A 21096-nucleotide genomic window follows, 5' to 3' on the forward strand; every position below is an offset into this window, starting at 1 on the left:
TTTGTTTCTACTCTGATCTTCATTATTTACTTTCTTTTACTAACTTTGAGCTTTATTTTACTTTATTTTTTTCTAGTTCCTTTAGTTGTAAATTTAGGCTGATTATTTGAAAATTTTCTTTTTTTGGTAGTGGTTTTTTTGTTTTGTTTGAGATAGGCCTGTATCACTATAACCTTTCCTTTTGAAACTGGTTTTGCTGTGTCCCAAAGATTTTGAATCATTGTATTTCATTTTCCTTTGTCTCCATGTATTTTTAAAATTTACTCTTTGATTTCTGCATTGACCAATTGGTTGTTTAGTAGCATGTTGTTTAACCTCAATGTGTTTTTTTTTTTTTTTTCATTTTTTCTGTAATTGATTTTTAGTTTCATACTGTTGTAGTAGGAAAAGATGCTTGATATGATTTCAGTCTTCTTAAATTTATTGAAGCTTATTTTGTGGCCAAATATGTGATCTATCCTGTAGAATGTTCTATGTGTACCTGCAAAGAATGTTTATTCTGTTGTTTGGGGTGGAATGTTCTGTATATAAGGGCTAAGTACATCTAGTCTAATGTGTCATTCAAAGACCCTGTTTCTTTATTGATATTTTTTTTTGCCTGGGTTGTCTACTCATTGATGTACAAGGAGTATTAAAGTCTTCTACTGTTACTGTATTACTGTCAATTTTTCTTTTTGTACTGCCAATAATTGCTTTATGTATTTAGGTGCTCCTATGTTGGGTGAATAGATATTTACAGTTGCTATATGTTTTGTTTAGATTGATCCTTTTATCATTATGTAATACCCTTCTTTGTCTCTTGTTACAGTCTTTAAGAAAGATTTTTAAAAAGATCTTATTTATTTATTTGACAGAGAGCACAAGCAGGGGACGTGGCAGGCAGAGGGAGAGGAAGAAGCAGGCTCTCCACTGAGTAAGGAGTCTGATGTAGGGTTCAATTCCAGGACCTTGGGATCATGACCTGAACTGAAGGCAGCACGTAACTGACCAAGCCACCCAGGCACCCTGGCTGTTTTTGTTTTAAAGTCTACTTTGTCTGATATAGGGTCTTAATACTACTCTGGCTTTTTTTCCCCCTACAGTTTGCATGGAATATCATTTTCTATCATTCACCTTCAGTCTATATGTGTCTTTAGGTCTGAAATTAGTCTCTTGTAGGCAGCATAAAGATGAGTCTTTTTTTGTTTGTTTTTTAATCCATTCTGTCACCCTATGTCTTTTGATGGAGCATTTAGATCATTTACCTTTAAAGTAATTATTTATAGACATGTACTTATTACAATTTTGTTGTTTTCTAGTTTTTGTATTTCTCTCTTCCTTTCTTCTCTTTCCTTGTGATTGATGACTTAATTTAGTGTTATGATTGTCTTTTTTCTCTTTATTTTTTTGAATCTGTTACAGGTTTTTGGTTTGTAGTTACTGTGAGGTTCATATGTAACATCCTAACATATATAGCAGTCTCTATTAAGTTGATGGTATTACTGAAGTACAAACGCATTCTTAAAGAATTTCATTTTTACTTCTTCCTCCATTTTCATATAAATGTAGTCATATTTTATATCTTTTTAAAGAAGATTTTATTTATTTATTCATGAGAGACACAGAGAAAGAGAGAGAGGCAGAGAACACAGGCAGAGGGAGAAGCAAGCTCCATGCAGGAAGCCTGACGTGGACTCAATCCTGGGTCTCCAGGATCACACCCTGGGCTGAAGGGAGCACTAAACCGCTGAGCCCCCCAGGCTGCCTATTATTTTATATCTTTTTATCTTGTTTGTCCACCTACCTAATTTTTTTAGATACATGATTGTACCTACTTTTGTCTTTAACCTTTATACTAGCTTTGTGTTTGCTTTACTACTTTTACTGTATGTTTGCTTTATTCATGACATTTTTTTCTTTCCATATTTTTTTTTTACTTGTAATTATGGCTTTTCGTTTTCTACTTAACGAAGTCCCTTAAACATTTCTCATAGCTGGTTTAGTGGTAATGAATTCCTTTAATTGTTCTTGGGTTTTAAAAAATTTTTGTTTTTCTCTGGGAAACACTTCATTTCTCCTCCAATTCTTTCTTAACGAAAACCTTGCCAGATAGAATATTTTTGGTAGTAAATTTTTTCCTTTCAGCACTTTGAATATATCACTCCCTCTGGCCTGTAAAGTTTCTGCTGAAAAGTTAACTGATAGCTTTATGGGGTTTCCCCTGTACCTAGCTAGTTGTTGCTTCTCTCTTGCTGTTTTAAAAATTCTGTCTTTATATTTAATCTTTGACATTTTAATTTTTATAGATCATGGTGTGGATTTCCTTGGGTTCAACTTGTTTGCAATTTACTGTATTTCAAAACAAAATTTACTGTATTTCATGAATCTAGATGTCTGTTTTCTTCCCCAGATTAGGGATGTTTTCAGCAATTACTTCTTTAAATAATTTTTTTGCCCTTTTCTCTCTCTTCTTTGTCTGGGGCCCTACCATGCAAATGTTTGTTCACTTGATGTTGTCCAAGAGATAGCCAAAGCTATTTTTAAATTTTTTCTTAAAAAGCCCTTTTTTTCTTCATGCTATTCAGCTTGGACACTTTTCATTATCCTATTTTCCAGATTGCTAATCTGTTCTTCTGCGTCCACTAATCTGTAGATTCCCTCTGTGTATTTTTAATTTCACTTACTATATTCTTCAATATTTATATTTTCTCTCTTGAAGTTGTGAGTTCATTTGACATTCTCTCTAGTCCAGTGAGCATCTTTATGACCATTATTTCAAACTCTTTATCAGGCACATTACTTATCTCCATTTCATTTAGGCTTTTTCTGACATTTTGTCTTATTCTTTCATATGGAGCATATTCCTCTATCTCCTTATTTTGCTTGACTTTCTGTAGCAGAATAGCTACTTCTCCTAAACTAGAAGGAATGACCTTGTACATGGACATCCTTTGTAGACTGTGTGCCTGGTGACTTTGGCTGGTTGACTGGCTGGAGCTGTGGCTATTGTGGGTTGGGGGTGGGGTCACCCTGATGGGATGGCCAGAGGTGAAGTAGACATAAGCCAGGGCAGTCCTGGGGCTCTTGGTAGAGTACAACCTTGCCAGATAGCTGAAGATGAATTAGGTGCAAGCTAAAATGTTCTCCGGCTCTCTGTACAGAGGGCACCCCAGCAGAACAGTTGATGCTGGAGTTGGTGGAAGGCAGGGTGTCATGGGTTGATGCATGTAGAGGGTGGCATGACAGGGCAGATAGAGCCAGGCTGGGTGTGGGTTGGGGTGTCCTGGGGCCCAGGGACACTCCAGCACAACCATGGTTGTGGAGGGAGGTCCTGGGGCTCTCCACATAAAGAAAACCCTGGTAAATAGTCTGGAGCCAAAGTAAGAGTTGGACGTACCCTGGCAAGTCATCTAGAGACAAAGTGGTATGGACTGAGTGTTCTGGGGTACTTTGCACCTGTATCACCTTGGTAATATGGCTGGAGCTATACTGAGTTCTGACTGGGGGGTCCTGGTGTGCTTCATGCAGGAGGCCACCTTGGTGGGACAGCTGGGGCTGGTATGGGCTTGGGGATCACTGAGGTGTAGGCTTGCTAGCATGTCCAGGCCTTGCTCCTGTCCACATTGTCAGGTGGAGAAGGAATTTAACCCGTGGTGCTCTCCAGCCCCTCCAACCGAGAGAGAGTTTCAGCAGCTCCTCCGCCATTTGACAGAATTTGAGGGCTGGCTCCTTTATATTCCAGTTGCCCCCTTAAGCCATGACTTTCTTCTGTTCCCCATAGCATATTAGGCTGCTGTGGGCTAGGGGTTCAGGCCTTGCTGAGGCTGGCTATAACACCTTGACCCTGCTCTTGTCTGTCCTGTCAAGGTGGAGCATGAATGCAAACTATGGGGTTCACCAGCTCCTCTGACGCAGAGTGAGCTCCAGCAGCTCCCCTGTCATTTGACAGGGTTCTAGGTTGGCTGTGTATTTTGGTTGTTTTTGTAAACAGTGGCCTTTTTTTCTGTGTCCAAGAGCAGATGAATCTGATCATGGTCCCTCTGAACTATTCCTCTTCATTGCTTTTTGCAATGGGGGTGGGGTTCCCTTTGTTACCATGTCTCTGTTGCTATTCTCTTTGTGGTCTAGCATTTGTTGTGTAGAAGCTGTTTGGTCAGTGTCAGTTCTTCAGGAGGAACAGCGCTATAAATAGGTGTTGGCTTGGTTCTATGGAAGAGGGGAGTTCAGGGTCTTTCTACATTGCCATCTTGGACCAGCAGCCAAAGCCCAATTAGTACATTATTTTGTATATTATATATTCTTACAATAAAGTGAGCTAGAGAAAAGAAAAAAAATAAGGAAGTGAAAATATATTTATAGTACTGTATGTATTTATTAGAATTTTATTATTAAAAAAAAGTAGGGGCACCTGAGTGGCTCAGTTGGTTTAGTGACTCTTGATTTTGGCTTGGGTCATGATCCCAGGATCCTGAGATCGAGCCCCACATTGGGCTCTGCACTCAGCATGGAGTCCGCTTGTCCTTCTCCCTTTGCGCCTCCCCCTGCTAGCATGTTATTTCTCTAGTTAATAAAATCTTAAAAAAAAAAATCTGTGTATAAGTGGACCTCTGACATTCAAACAGGTGTAGTTGAAGGATAACTGTATGATCGACTCATGCCCTGCAAATGAGAAGGGGGTACTTAGTTAGCTTAACCGAAATTCTGGTCAGCCCTTTGCTGTGCCTAAAGGCTTGAAGGTTAAGAATAACGTTAATACTGGTCCCAAGGGGTCATATAAGGATCAGAAAAGGTTTCTTCCTGTTGGTCCAGTTATGGATTATACTCAATTTAGAGTTTTCTTGGAAGCCTAATGAAATCTGGCCAAAAACAAAACAAAAAACAAATAAAAAAACCCAAAGCCCCCAACAAAACAGATTTAAAATCTGGAAATGGGGGGAATCCCTGGGTGGCGCAGCGGTTTGGCGCCTGCCTTTGGCCCAGGGCGCGATCCTGGAGATCTGGGATCGAGTCCCACATCGGGCTTCCGGTGCATGGAGCCTGCTTCTCCCTCTGCCTGTGTCTCTGCCTCTCTCTCTCTCTCTCTCTGTGACTATCATAAATAAATAAAATTAAAAAAATAAATAAATAAAATCTGGAAATGTCCCAGTCAAAAGGTTGATTTTTTTTTTTTTTTTTTTAAATGAGATTTTCCATAATTTTCCCTCTCTGTACCCAGTGCCTCTGCAGGTTCAAACAGAGCCTTTCTGGGATTATTAGAGACTTGTCCTCTCTGGGGTGGCACTGTGCCCTGCAATCCTGGTTTAGCATCAGCAGGCAACTTTCTCTGGTTGTGGAAGAGGGCCTCTTCCTCCTTGCTGATGCTGCCTGACGCCAGTGCACTGGGTGTGGTGAGCAGACGTCGGCTGTCTCTGGCGCCCACCTGCTCTCCAGGCACAGCACCCTGGGCAGGGCTCACTCCCAACAACTGGGTTTGAGCAGCCCCAGCTAAAGACTCACACCCAATTTTGTCCAGAAAAATTGTTTCAAGGTAAGCATAGGCTGTGAAGGATTTAGCTTAGCCTCTACGCAAAAGCACACGTGTGTTATCTGGCTGATGCATACTTGATAAATAGCAGATATAGATATGCTCGCCTTCTTGAAAACATGAAGACCAAAACAGAGCAGACCACGGTGTTGTTCTTAAAAATGAATTTATTAAAATGCTCATAATTATAAAAGAATATTAAAATGCACATTCACAAAACATTACAAATTTTACATCTTATGCCACAGTGTACGAAAGCATCATGACTATTTCGGTTCTGCTTTAGTTAAGTGGCTCATACATCTTAACTTTTCAAACATCTTAAAATATAATGTGTACAATCAGAAAATGGCATAGGAAGTGTTTCAATAACGGAGCATATCCTGCCCCCCATCGTGAATTGATGTTTTCTGCAATTCAGGCTACACGCACGGGTAATTAAAAGGGAAGGCATTTGGTGACGGTTTATAAGATGGCCTCGTTTAGTTTCCAAACAAAAATGATAGCAGTCCCTTTCTACTGCCATGTCTGGAGTAGCTGAGGGATACTAAAGAAAAATCTCCTGAGTATTTTGGTCTAATGCTCCAATCTGTTAAGACTCGTAGGCATTACAAAAGGAGAGAAAACGTAAAGTTCTCTAGTGGTTAACACTGGGCAGGTCGAGGGCCAGAGTTTCCTCTTGTGGGTGCACTGTCCTACTCACCCTTCTTCCTGGGAGGCTGCTTCTAGAAGCAGCAGATCCAGGTCGTGCCTGCCTGCAGACACAGCCCCACATTTTTCTTCACCACCGACAAGTCAGCACTCGAGTTACATTAACACTGTAGGTGTCACAGGTGACCCTGGCTCCCCGCTACTCTGCTGTTTGGGGAATACTGGCAGTGTCATACATCAGATTTCCTGCCTTTAAAAATGTAGAGGTTTTTTTTTTTTTTTTTTTTTTCCCCTCCTGTCCACAAAAGCACATTTTAAACTATGAAGATGATTTATGAAAGATGATTCATGAAAACATAAATGCACGATTCTCTTAAAGTTTTATATACAAGAAGATAAGGCAAGAACATTTCCCTTTCTATGCTCTCATAAGCAGTGAGTGGTCGCCCAATCCGACACAGGGAGAGAGTCATACGCTTCAGCAAAGAGCAGAGGTAACAGGAGAGGAAGGGACACCACTTGCAGGAGCAGTGTCACAGGTGAGCGGGGACAGGACCAGATGCACCCAGGCTGCGCTGTGCAGAATGAGGAGCTGGGAGGAAAATCCTTTCTGACTCCCTGTGCAGTCAGGGCTCATGTGGCTTGTTGTGAGCATGCTCTTCACATTGTGAACGTGACCAAGAGAGTTAGCGAAATGTTGTCCCTGATCCAGGGGGACAATTCAGAAGTCCAGAATACTGCTTAGAAGAATCCTACAGAGATAGTGTTTTTAAAAAAAACAAAAACACCAAAACATTCATGGCATGTGTTTAGAACAGTGACCTTGAGGTAAGCTGTTCTATTATGACAAGCCTCTAAGTCTGCTCACCGACACAGCCTTCCCTTTCCTTTGCTGCTGGGATTCGGAGTGGCTGGGCTCCTCCTGGCACCTGGGCATTTAGCAGCACCGCAGTGGGTGGTGACCCACCCAGCAAGAACCCAGTGCAGGGCCCCCTCTCCTGCAGCCAGCACCGCCCTGTTACAGTCCAGAGTGAGCGGTGCAGGCCCCCAGTTGTCTCCAGAGCCCACCTGAGGGCCCTGCACCTGAAAGGCAGTAGAGGACAGGTAAAGATGCTGAGCTGAACAGAGTGAAGGCCAGATATACGTGGAGCAGACGGGCGTTCAGCAGGGAGGTAGGTCCAGCAGACGGAAAGGGTTGTGGCCGGACTGTGGCTTGAGGGAGGCTGGGATCAGAACCAGAGTCTCTCTTCTGGATCAAGAGTGATCTGGGTGTCCTCCTGTCTCCTTCCTCTCCCTGCCACTCCTCCCCTGGGGTGTGCAGGTCACCAACAAGTTACTGGGCTGGGAACAAGGGAATGGAGGATGTAGGGAACCACCTTCACCGGGGCAGATGCTTTGGTATGGCGATCCCTTGGAAATGCAGGATCCCTGCCCGAAAGGATAGACGCTCCCTGCCGATTAGGGCACTTGCTGTTCTGCTAAGCGCACAGCACCGTGGTGGTCATGGCACAGGGGCTGTTCGGTGAGCCAGTCCCAGGCGGGCTTGTGATCTGTAATGCCGGAGCTCCTGGATCTAAGGAAGAGAGGGCACCTGGGGAAACTCATGGGCTTACCTTTCCAGACCATTATGTTGATAAAAATGTAATTTTAATCGCTTGATTTTAATTTTTTTTTAAAAAGAAATTACGTATCTTTAGAAGAGGTAAATTAATTATCCTGATCGATAAGAATTACAATTCTATTTGAATCTGTAACTTTCCCCTCTTTTGTCATCTTACTCTCCTGAGATGTGCAAAGCAGTCAACACTGATTAGGCACAGAACATTCTAGAGTGCTCCCGGAAGATAAAAGATGTCACTGTGGATTAGTACAAAAACACTTCAGAACCTTGCTATCTTTATTCCAATCCATTAAGAGTGTTTCTTTGAGATGGAAAGACAGGCCAAAATGAAGGCTGAGACTATTTCCTCTTATTAAGTGAGGTTTCATTTTCTGTAGGGATGTGCTAATACACCTAAATATTGTGAATTCTTTGGTCTATTTGCCACTTACTATAGCACTCAAACTGAATTCTGAGTTAGCTATTTTTAATCACACAAAAGCTAGCATGTCTAGTCTTTAACGAAAGTGCCATGAGGGAGAGATGACTCTAGGACAGATCTGGCGAAGTGAAGCAATGAAACACTGCCTAGAAGGGGGATCATGTGCTTGAGAACAGAAAGGAATAAAAATAATCAAACGGAGGGACAAAATCCATTCTGCTTTGGAAGGGGTGGTTTTTAAGCACACTACAAGATCTCTCTTGTGCTACAGAAATCCCAGTTTATCAAAAAAGGGTAACATTTCTGGTTTTCCAGGTGATTAGTTTTATGCACTTCGTGATCTAAGTTTTACATTTTCCAGTCCCTGCGTGGCTGGCTGAAACCGAAAAAATAATCGATATGAAAATGGCAATAGCGAAGATTCCTATTTGCCAAAGTGTTTTAACTTAAACATTCTCATTAGTGATTCATAATATATTTTGACAGAGTAAAATTCTGTAAAGTGCTTCTCAGAACATAAAGCTCTTATTCTGATTTTGGTCGTAAATTGTTATCTGTTACCACTGGCCCCATCCTCTCGGCTATGACCCCCATAGTTTTCGTCATATCTTTGAGGTGATTCTCATGAAGAAGCTTTTGGGTTAGGTATTTTTCTCTCTTGATCTTGCTCTTCGTTCTTTTCGATACATCTGGAATTGCATAGGAGATAAAAAATTTCACAGAGTAGATGACATGCTGTGGGAGAGAAGAAGAAAAAATGTCAATCACAAAAAAATGGAGGGGAACACAGAGTTCCTTTAATTTTTTTCTTTTTTTCTGCTAGTCATCATGGCAATATATCTGGTCAAGGTGGTGGGCATTGTACACATACAACCTGTCCCTCCCACTAGAAGTGGGTCTACCAAGGAGCTACATTTTGTTAACTTTAAAAATTTCAAGAATACTATTCGATATGTAGAAAAGAATGTATCTAATATCTAGAACACTGGCAATGCTGTAGTATTTTTCCTGTGTTTTTCTTTTCTATCTCACTCCCAGGTCTCTTCCCAAAAGGTTAACACTCTCCCATCTGTCTGAGTATATCTGTATGATTTTATTTTTGAAAACCAGTTTAACCAAAGATGTATCTATCCCCAGTCTCGAGTCTCACTCGAGTTGAGCTTTCTAAAAAAGTACGATATTATATAGTCTTTTGAAAATTACTTTCTAAAAAAGAAAACTTATTTGAGAGAGCGAGTGCACACGAGCAGGAGCTACAAAGGGAGAGGGAGAGAGATTCTCAAGCAGACTCTGCTGAGCATGGAGCCCAGCACAGGGCTTGAGCCCATGACCTCAAGATCATGACCTGAGCTGAAACCAAGAGTCGGATGCTCAACCGACTGTGCCATCCAGGAGCCCCTAAAAATTACTTTTTTTCATTCAAAACTAGTTTCTAATCCATCAGTGTTATCGCACATAGCTGTAGTCCATTCATTATCAATTCTGTATAATAGTCTCCTGTTTGCATATACTATAATTTATCCATTCCCCCATCAAAACATATTTGGGTTGTTTTCAGTGTTTGTATTAGAAACAACGATGATGGGAATGTTTTTGTACTTGGATTCTGGAGGATATTTGTGAGTTTCTCAAGGGGATGACCTAGGAGTAGAACTGCCAAGGCTCTGTTCCATGAATGTTCAAATTTCCATGATGGTGCCAGGTATTTTCCAAAGTAGTTAAACCAGCTTCCGCGCCCACCAGCAGCGTATGATGGTTTCAGTTGTTCTACATTCTTGCCAGCGCCTGTTGTCATCAATTCTTTTTTTTTCACCCACATAGTGACGATAAAATGGTCTCTCACTCTGGTCTTACATTTCTCTGATGACTAATGACATTGAACACATTTTTATTTGTTCATTATTAAAAAATCTCTGACCTACCAAGGTGACAGATAATACACAATAAACCCAGTTAAAAATAAATTGCACATGGTGTGAAGGTGATAAGAGCCTGGTGAAAGCAGTAAAGCAGAGTAAGAGTTTCTGTGTTATGTGGGAGGCAGATTTCATATAGATTTTATACAGATTAGTCTGGATATGCCTCACTGAGCAAAGACTTTAAAGGGGTGAGAGAACTAGCCATGCAGAAACCAGGAGGAAAGACATTCAAGGCAGAGGGAAGTGCAGAGCCTAAGTGGGGGAAGCCTACAGCTGTATTTTAGGAATGGCAGGGCAGGAGTGAAGCGAGTGAGGACAGAAGGGACTTGAGAGAGGTAACAGGGCAAGGCCAGATTGTGTCAGGCCTTGCACGACACCGTAAGGACTTTGCCTTTTACTCTGAGTGAGATATGAAGACAAGAGGGAGCCCAGTTAGGAGTCTGTGGCCCTAATTCAGGCAAGAAATGATGGTGGCTCCAACCTGGTAGTAGCAGCAGAGCTGGCAAGATGTGGTCAGTTATGCAATGTACTATCAAAGGAAAAGCCAACAGCACTATATGTGGGCCAAGTGGGGGGACTCCAAGAATTTTGTTCTGAACAACCAGTGAGATGTAACTCCCGTGACTGAGAGGGGACCGACTCCCTGTGGATGGAACACTTAGGGCAGGATTGGGAGGAGACTATTCCAAGTGGATTTAAGAAAATAGAGGCATTTGGGGCAGTAGATTTATCTGGTAGCTTTCCAAGCAGAAAGGTCGAGTAGGCAGTTGGATTCATGGGTTGAGTTCAGGAGAGGTGTTCTGGAGAACAGTGAGTCACTGGCATTTAGATGGCACTTAAAGCCAATGGACTGTGTAAGGTCACCAAGGCTGAGGGGAGAGAGAAAAGAAGACAACCAAGGAATGAGCTCCAGGATCACTAAGGAGAAGAGAAGGAAGGGACTAGCAAAGAAATTAAGAAGGAACTGCCTAGTGAGGTAAGAGGAAAGGGGGGGAAAAGTGTTTTCATGAGAGCCATGTGAGGAGAGACCGTGATCAGCTGGGTCAAATACTTCTGGTAAGTTAGGTAATGTGAGGGTGGAGAATATTTGAGATGACAGAGATCTGAATGCTGGAAATTATATAGAAAAGAGGCAAAAATTGGAAAAAGAGGGTTTTTCTCCCATCTATTTTTGATGGTAGGTAATACTTACAGACATGTGGATTTGCTGTGTTATGCCACCCTTGCCTTTCTGGGATAAACCAATGTGGTCTGATGTCATCTTTAAAAAACATATTGCTAGCTTCAATTGGTATATTTTAGAAAGATCTTTGCATCTATGTAATGAAGGAGACTGGATTATAATTTTCTTCTTTCTATTCCTGTCTGATTTTAGGATCTAAAAGGAGTTGGAGAGTATTTCTTTTTTCTAATCTCTGGAGGTAACTAAAATGATCTGTTCTAGAAAGTACGGCATTACTCTCTTACAAAACCATATGGCCTGGTGTTTTCTTTATGGAAAGATTTTTCAATTATTCAAAGTTTTGCTATAACTCTAGGTTTATAGCTGCCTTCTTTAGCATTCTGAAGATATTTGACTTCTCTCTTCTGGCTTCTATGTTAAAGTCTACTCTCATTCCAATTTTAATTTTCCTTATTACTCATCTGTCCTTTTTCTCTGGTTACTTTTAAGATCTTATCTTTGATGAGCTGCACTTTGTCACAATCTGTGTGAGCATGGATTTCTTTATTCTGCTTGGTGTTTGCTGTGCTTTCTGCTCTGTGAACAGATGCTTGTCATTACTTTGGGAAGAATTTTAGCCCTTAACTCTTCACATATTGCCTCTTCTCTAGTATCTTTTTTTTTTCCTTCTGTGAATTTTTTGAAAATCACTTAATCTCTTTTCTGTATTTTCCATTTTCTTCTCTTCCTGTGTAATGGGCTGGGAGTAATATTTTTCAGACCTATCTCCCAACTTACTCTCTCTTCAAACTTCTGTTTAATCCATATGGTGTTTTCATTTCAACAACTATATATTTTTCAAAATTATCTTGTAATTTTTAGTTTCTTATTGTTTGCTCATTTGTGGATCTCTTATTTGTTCAAACATATTCAAACACCTTTGATTTATATTCCTAATCTGATGATACATACTCTTAAAGTTATTGAGGGTCCAAATTAGTTTGTTTTTTTTTTTTTTTTTTCCTGAATCTACTTGTGGTTTTTTTGTTTGTTTTTTTGTTTTTGTTTTTGTTTTGTTTTTTTTAATTGTTGATCTCCGGAAGCTTGTATTTGATTATTTCAATCTGAGAAAAAACTATGGTCTAAATTGAGGACATCTTTTCTCCAGAGAATATACAAATTTCCTTCTGCTCTGAGACAAATTTAGCCCTTTTGGGGGCCCCTGGCTGAATCCAAGAGTCTCAAGCTCAGCTTGTCCATCTCACTTCTGACCCACTGCTAGTATCCTTGAGCCTTTAGAGGGAGGCACTAATGACAGTGCTCATTCTTAGAGCACTCCAGTGCTTCAGGGGTGCTCACTGCTCTATTTTAGCCATCATCTTTGTTCCCCTTTGCAGATTCTTCTCCCTTCCAGTGAGCTCAAAGATACAAAGGAAATTATACTTTAAGCTGATTGTGAATTTTTTTTTTTAAGATTTTATTTATTCATGAGAGACACACAGAGAGAGGTAGAGACATAAGCAGAGAAAGAAGCAGGCTTCCTGTGGGGAGCCCAATGCGGCACTTGATCCCAGGACCCCAGGATCATGACTTGAGCCAAAGGCAGATGCTCAACCACTGAGCCACTCAGATGTCCCTGATGGTGAATGTTTTGTACGAAATGGCCCCTCACAGTATCTAGTCAACCACGATATCAGAAGTCTAAATACTTTGGCAACTACATATTTGAATATAAACTAGTGATTTCTTGCTGACATATCAGATACTCCAGGAGTCCACTTAGGATGGTGAGCTAATGATGAATTGTTTCTTCTTCTGTTACTGTTTTAGTAGCTATTACAATGGTAGAAAAATGATCAAAGCCAGGCAGCCTATCTCACTTTTCTTGCTAACAGATCCTCACTATGTTTAGAGCAAACCAAATGCCTCCGGTCTCAGCCCACTTTGCTGTGAGGAGGAATCATGTGCTCTGGTTCTAGCCAATGTGATACAGGTGGAAGTCTGCCCTGGAGGCTTCTGGCAAAGCATTTTCTTTCCTGACAAAAAGGAACATATATGGCTAGCATCACCTTTCTTTCTCCATTGTCTAGAATGTGTTGCATTTGGAGTTGTAGTGCTCACACTACAGCCATACATGACATGCTGAGAGAGCGAGCCTAGGGAATCAGAGATGCAGTCCTCATATCAGCACACTGGTATTGATTCGGGAGCAACCACCTACTTCTAGTGAACTGTGTCATGTGAGAAAAAATCAACCTTTGTTTAAGCCACTGTAGATGGGTTTTGGGTTTTCTGCAGTTAAATGTAATCCTAACTGACCACACCCTTCTGGGGCTTCACAGTTTGGTAGTAGTTATTCCCTCAGTGAAAGTAGAATTGGTTAGACCAATTTCAAATTTATAGCTGCCTTAGCCATTTTTAAGAGCTAGTTAATTTTAGGACTATAAGAAACTGTGATATGAGGTATATTATGAAAATGTAATAAAATACTTAATGATAATACAAATAAAACTATTACAGCAATAAAAGTTTCTCAGGGGCAGAGATCACCTCTTGGTTGTCTTGAATAAGCCCCTCCATAGGCCTTCATGCAGCCCAGTGCCCCAGATTTTTAAACAAGGCACTCAATACTGAATTGAGAGGCACTCAATCCCCCTAGCACACAACATGTTTTTACCTTTCCAGGCAGATAATCACTTTCATTTCATTAATGAGAGCATTATGGGTATGCTCCTGTTAAATCTGATTAACAGATGTCCTAAAATAATTACTAGCAAGAGAAAAGAACGTATTTTTAAGTCAGAATTGGCGAGTCTTAAGGCTAAGAAGAGGTCTGCAAATATACTGCCTTATAAGCTATTTCAAAGTACACTTCTCCTACCTCCATGACAATGATAAAAGCCAGCTTGGCTGTGATCACGTGCCAGTAGTAGATGTTGTGTTTATACTCTTGTGGGTGTCCAGGTGGGTTCCGGAAATCACGATACCTGGAAACAAAACGTTGGGATATCAGGAGATTCTTTTGGACTAAGTACTGGAAGCAGGGGCCCCTTTCAAAAGAGGTCATATTTAATGCAAAGCTTTTTAAAATCGGACATCATATAAATTTTCTCCAAGAGTTTAATTTGGCTACAAAATCCTGAAATAATGACTCCAGTAATACTTAACATAAAATTGGAAGATGATGGTAATGACATATTCCATATGTGTAAAAACAAAAGTATTAAAAACCTTTTTTTGTCAGAGTTTTATTCCTGCTTTCTCAAAAGAGCATAACCAAAACAATGTAGCATATTTTCAGAAACAGGTTTATAAACTTATTTTTAGAATGGTATCCTCAGGCTTCACTCAGCTATGGGCTGCCCATCTGCTTGTTATAATTTTCAACCTAATTTCCTTATTAGATGTCATGTGCTACTGCTGTTAGTCTGGCTCCCTCAGGAAGCACATCTCACATTTTTTGCCTGTACCCTATTAGACCCGGAAGAGTTTGATTAATCTTTAGAATTATGTCAAGTAAGATAAGATTCAATGTGGGATTCTGAAGAGGCTCTAGAAACATTTATTTGGGCTTAATTCTGGTTTCTTGGTTGTGTTGCTGAGAATCTGAACCAGAAAAGGCTTGAGGAACTGAACTCAATGAGATTTAAAGCCTCCTGTAAGGTTAGGACTCTGATTGGGGGAAAAAAAACAACAACTGTATTATCTGTAGTCAAAAAACTTTATCAATTAGTGATTTACTTGATGTTCATTGTCCATAGTTGACCTTACCAGACATTATAATCAATGCAGAGAGAAAGGAATGCCTCTAAGAATACTGCCAAATGAGCATGAGGTCTTTACATTTCTCATCTTTGCATTTCTTGGAGAGTGCTACTTTGCTGTCATTCAGTACATAAAGTTGTGCTTGAATAACAGATTAGGCATAACAACTGAATTATTTTGTTTTTTGGGGTTCCTTGAGTTTCTTCACTTCTAAGATGCAAACAAGACTTGTTCTACGGGATCAGTCTCCCTGTAATCATTTGAAACTCTCACCTTTAAATCATGCGTTTTATGGTTTGATTTGTAAATTCTGACCCTAGTCTAAGTGTGGCTGAAAAGAAAACTAGGGGGATAAACTATTTCCAGTAATTTAGAATTACATTGCAGTAAAAGTCCTTTAAAGGGTGAAGTACATTTTTAAACATATCAGCAAAACTTGCCTGCATGTACGGATATCAAAATCAGAGGCTGAACTTCCCCTGCTTCTGCTTTTGAAGTCTGAGACGTTGAAGTAGGAGAGAGTACTGTTGATGTATCCTTCCATGGTGTACTGGGTGTGGTTCCCATAGGGAGGGACGGAGAAGGACCAGTAATACACCAGGCGGGGGATCATGTCTGACGTGAAAGCAATGATCATGGCCTATGTGGGGAGGGAAATAACAAGGGGGCATTAATTTAGGGCCTTTACAGTGATGGTTAACAAACACTCCAACATTATGTTTTTATCAGGTTTTTTTTTTTTTTTAATGAAAGATTCAGAAACTTTAATCTTTTCCCGTCCAATGGATATGGATAGCGAATGTCCTAAAGTCTTTGAGCAGCTGCTTTAAAGAACAGTTGCTTCCTCTTGGACTTCAGTTCCCATAAGGGCTGTCATGAAGTCCATCTGCAGATGAAAAGTAAAGGCCTGCAAGCTGCCTATTATGTTTAAGTACAGTAAGAACAATCGTAGACCAGAGTATCCTGGATTAACTCAGGTTGCTTGCATATATTGTATATAAGTTAGATTGTCAAGAATGAGAATATTATACGACTCAATCAACCTTGGAACTCCACTTGATATAATTTTAATCTTTCTTTTATGATTTTGAAGGCCCTTTTGTATAAGTAATATTAGTGTCAAAATTATGAAAATAATTTGACCTTATATAATTTCTTTGTAGAGTTTTTACAATTGATATAAAATTGATTTTTAAATCACTTGCCTCTTAAAAGTAGAATATATTACAGAAAATAGATTTTCCTTGTTCTAATAATGGCCTTCAAAATCATTCTTTTTTTCCCCCATACAGTATCTTGACTTATTTATACAAGCCAACCCATAGTCTGATTTTAAACTCTCAGTATATGCTTATGTGTGTTGCTTCATTAAAGAACAAGAATTTATTAATTTTAAAATGTAGGTAGCAAGAAACTATACTGGGGTTGTTCCCTTCATACAAATATATGCCTACTTTATTAGATCTAGTGTCTAAGCCTCTAAACTTCAAAAAGACTAACTGAACACAGTTGTGAACATTATACATGATCAAATAACAAAGTTTAGTGTGTTTCCAGATGACAGGAATGAATTTAGATCAATTTTAAACCTAGGTCTATGTCAGGCAGACCTTATTAGGCTGTAAAACAATTACAAATTACCTGAATTTTCTCTAAAATGCTTTAATTTGGGCTTTAAACTCTCTACTGTGTTAAATTGGTTTCAAAGAAGGAGAAAGTCAGGAATATAATTTAACCCAAATTCTATGTGCATAAACAAAGCTCAATGATTCAGTCATTTATTGAAGCAGAAAGACATGTTTTTGGCACACCATGATTTTTAATAGTATTCATCTGAACATATGGTTTAGATGCAGTGAGACCACAAGCCAACAAACAAGATATCAGAGCAAGAAAAACAACCAAGGGGCTTTTCTATTGCAAAATTACTCCCACTAGTAGAACCAGTTTTGTCATTTCCTCTCAAGTGAAGTGTGTGTGTGTGTGTGTGTGTGTGTGTGTGTGTGTGTGTTTGCCTGTCGGTTGGGGGGCAAGGGGATAAGGCAAGACTATTTTACTTTTTTTTCAGATTTCAGTAGTTTAAAATTTCCTGTTATCACGTAACTATAGCTCTTTACGGAATCACCTGCAGATGTGCTCCAGAAAGCTACAAACATTCCAACAAGGAAGATAATTCTCTTGTCTTCTGACAAGACACTTTTTCCTCCTGCATTGAGGTGCTTTGAGACACACTGCAAGAGGACAAATAAATGTAGTGTGCCTCACTTCCCATGCTGTTCTGAACATGATTTTCCATTGATATCAAAATAAATTGATTGCTTTTCAATGGCAGATACTGTGGCCTGATACAACCATATCAATTCAGCTTATTTATTAGACCAGCAGCTTTAAAATGAATGATTTTATACCAAACTCCTGCTTGATGTCCATTTTCATGCCTGCTAGCTATTCTCTTTTTCCTATAGTTAAAAGTTCTCCTATGATGGAAAGTTAGCCCTTTTTGGGCTCAGTAGATTGTAGAGGTATGCATTAAGTTTGTGAGGGAATAATGTACATGTTTAATTCTTATGCGTATAAAACATACACAGGACCTGCATCTTGGAAGCAGTATGGAATCCTAATAATATGGAAAAGAGGATCGTCCATAGTTCCATCAATGATCTAAAAGGCAGGTTTCCTAGGCTGTAATAAAATGATGCCTAAGTTGTAAGAAAAAACAACTACTTGGATAAGAATGAGTAGCACCAATTAGCAGGCATGCATGTGCCTGTGTGTGTATATATGCACACCCACACCCACAGAGTAGCCTTAGTAACACAGCCAGTACCCCAAATGTGCTAATGGAGTGGAGCCATGCTGGGGATACTAGGAAAAGGTGCCTAACACAATCAAACCAGAGTGCTGAGGGATGAATGGAGAGTATGAGTCATTTGGATTTTCTGGTTAGCTGAAGGTCAAACAAAAACCCTTTTAGCTTCAAAAAATGTTGCTCAAATTTTCCTAAAGCACACAATTCCTATGTTCCTGCCTTGCTTAGTGTTGTATAGCATATTGGATGTGACAGATTAATTCTTTTATGATCGTAGACTGTGAAAGGCCTCACTGTCCTATTTCTGAATATCAGTCTTCATTTCGTAGCACAGTGGATGTTGAAGGTGTGGGGTACCTGAGTGAATGGAAAATGATACCACCTAGCAGTTGTTTGTTTTTTTTTTTTGTGTGTGTGTGTGTGTGTGTGTGTGCCATTTGCAACTTTCTCCAAAAAGTAGGGAGAGCATAGGAGTCAGATAAATTAATGGTTCTTGGGGTTGGTGGTGGTGGTGACAGCTGGGTTCCAGATAATATGCTTTATTGTGTAAAGCTGTAACCATGGCTCAGTGACACATTGTAAAATTCTTGTGCCTTTAGTTTAGACATCTGTCAAAGTCTACACAGAGTCACTGTTACAATGGGTGATGAAGATGACACAGCAGCAGCTAAGATTGCAGGAGGACCAGGCTCTGTGCATTCTATGCATTAGCTCACTGAAGTCCTTGGTCACCCTTTATGGTATATAATATTCTTAAAATAGGAGCTGGGAATTATTCAACTTACAAATGGTAAAATGAAGCTCTGATGTGTTAAATCCTGGCCAGATGTCATGCGGCCGAGAAGCTGCAGTGCAGGGAGCTGGACCTTGGGTCTGACCTGTGTCTACAGTGCTGAGCCTGACACGAAGCCTGACCCACAGGCACTGCTGAATTCTGTTGTTTCTACAAGTGCTTGTGGAAAAAGGCTGCAGACTCAGGGCAAGTGTGGCTTAACTAAGAAATTAAAATTGGGATATCATCTTGTTGAGAACTGTGACCTAGAAATAAAGTGGGTAGTGAAAAAAGGGAGGTAATAGCCCTAATTGTAAGGCTATTTCTAGGGAAGGTAGTCATTCCCTTGCTGGGCTGGGATGGAAATTGTTCTCCCTGAGAGCTCCTTATTGGCTTGTGTTTAAAAAAAAAAAAATGGGGGTTGGGGGGGGGGGGAGAGACACAGACAGGCAGACAGACACTGACTGTTCAGATTGGTCCAAGATCTATACATGTTGTAAAAGACAACCTGTTCCTCACAGCTGGGACACATGCAGGGTATGAGGCTGCTTAGCTAATGACCAGAGAGTGGCTAGCAAAGGCCAAGGGTGGGGTAGAGAGGAGAAATGAGGCCCACTCTAGAGCCCTCCTTCTTGAAGAACCTCTGCCTAGGAATCAAAGAAGGTGACACATGAATGGAACTCACAAAGTACTTTATCATCAGAGTTAATATTTTAAGTCGATAGTTTGGAATACATAATAAAATATGGTAGAATGATACTTCTTTTACAGTCTTGTGAGGATTAAGAGAATTAGTACTTACTGTTATTACTATTACCGTGTTTCTATTGAATAAAGACTTAAACAAATGAACAATAGTATAATGGCCACCCTTAGCAACTGCCCCTGTAAGAGGTTTTGACTTTTTAAGTCATGAATAATAATTATAAACAATTAAAATCATTAAACAATAATAATAATCACAGTTATAACAACTGTTTTTATATGGATGATGGTACTGGCATCTCCCTCCCGTTTTAAAAAAAACAGCGAACACTTAATTCTTTAGGTAGCAACACTAACACATTTTTGGACTTTTCAAGGTCTTTATCCTGTGAAGCCTAGGTTTACTCACATTGGTCACCACAGCCAGAATTGCTATTCCTTGCATGATGGGCTGCCATGCTCCGATGTCTTGGGCTTTCTCTGGAACCATGCGTCTATACTGGGTAGTCATTTTCCACGCGTCCACTCTTATTTCCAATATATTGTTCACCAGAGCCAACAGAGGGGCCAGTGGAAAAGAGGCCACAAATAAGGTGACGAACCCAAACTGAATAACTGTCAATGGAATGGACACGCATCATGGAGTGGTGGGTGGATGGAAGGACAACATATTTTCCTTTACTCTTATAAAGCAAGAGAAAGGCAAGCAATAAACTAAATACGAGAGAAAAGACATCCATGGTAATAACAATGTTCAACACTGAAAGAACCCAAACAAAAGACAAATGTGAAGTCTCTGGAAAGACGAGTAGTTATAGCCGGTTTCATTCACGTGTATACGCATAATAGGAATAATATACTGAAAATCTTTAACCAACTAAAGTTATTTGCTGGTAATAAAGTTGGGACACTCTAAGTATATTCATTCTCTGTTGAAATAATTGGATGTTGGAAGATGATTTGTGTTTTAGGGTTAAAAAAAAGAAAAGGACTATTGTGGAAGTATCTAACAAGTTAAAAAGAAATGTACTTTGGGGAAGGCTATGTTTAGAGAATGTTAGAAGAAACATGCTGGAAACAGGCAAATGAGCAAGCTCCCCCAAGTCTGTAGATGCAATGCGGTGCATTCAGAGAATTTGTAATATTATTACAAATCAGGGAAATGTAGTGATGAAAGTGTCCTAATAAGGCAAAATACATTTCTTCAGGAATTTTTATCTTGAAGTTGTTGCAGTCTATGTGGTCACAGTAAGTAAAAATTCAAGTGATGGCTGAGATGTTATTTTCTTCCTTATCTGTAATTTATGTGACTTCGCTATAGATGGGGCAATAGAGATTTGGGGCAAGCTGTACCACAGGGGGGTAAAGGTTAGAAATGAGAAGGCTGGAGATCTAAGAGAAATTTTCAAGTAAACTAGTACAGATATGGAACTAAGGCTGTTAATAAAAGATTACAGCCCCTTTATAGCTACTGCTCGAAAAGGGGCAGGGATCAATCTGGCCAGGAAGGGCAAGATGTGGAGGGGATGTAGGTAGGAGTGGGCATGTGCTTCTGCTCTGAGAGGCCAGGGTGTGTTGCAGAAGAACAAAGAAGGATGGAAAGATTTGGTAGGTCCACAGGCCAGGCAGGAGCCATCAGCTTCAGGGATGATAGATAGGCAAGGACCAGAGTTGGTGAGGTCATAGATGTTGACACTAATCCTTGGTGCTATGCTGCTGACTGTGTCTTTGCACCACCTACCTCTATGTGAATTCATCGGCCTGCAGG

The 21096-nt window shown here is 40.0% G+C and overlaps 1 protein-coding gene across 4 annotated transcripts in view; it reads right to left on the bottom strand.

Annotated features, from left to right (window-relative positions):
• Positions 1-5652: 5652 nt before the first annotated feature.
• The window catches only part of ANO6 (anoctamin 6), a 186014-nt gene continuing 170570 nt past the window's right edge, over positions 5653-21096 (bottom strand). For all 4 annotated transcript variants that reach the window (XM_049102767.1, XM_025477352.3, XM_025477353.3 and 1 more), the window contains 4 exons: positions 19738-19943; positions 15483-15682; positions 14159-14264; positions 5653-8931 (listed from right to left, as the gene is read on the bottom strand). In XM_049102767.1, the coding sequence (XP_048958724.1) occupies positions 8722-8931; positions 14159-14264; positions 15483-15682; positions 19738-19943 (722 nt within the window). In that variant the 3' untranslated portion in view covers positions 5653-8721. The remainder of the gene's footprint in view (positions 8932-14158; positions 14265-15482; positions 15683-19737; positions 19944-21096) is intronic.

Source organism: Canis lupus, chromosome 27 (assembly GCF_003254725.2).
Source record: "Canis lupus dingo isolate Sandy chromosome 27, ASM325472v2, whole genome shotgun sequence".
Taxonomy (NCBI): Eukaryota; Metazoa; Chordata; class Mammalia; order Carnivora; family Canidae; genus Canis; species Canis lupus.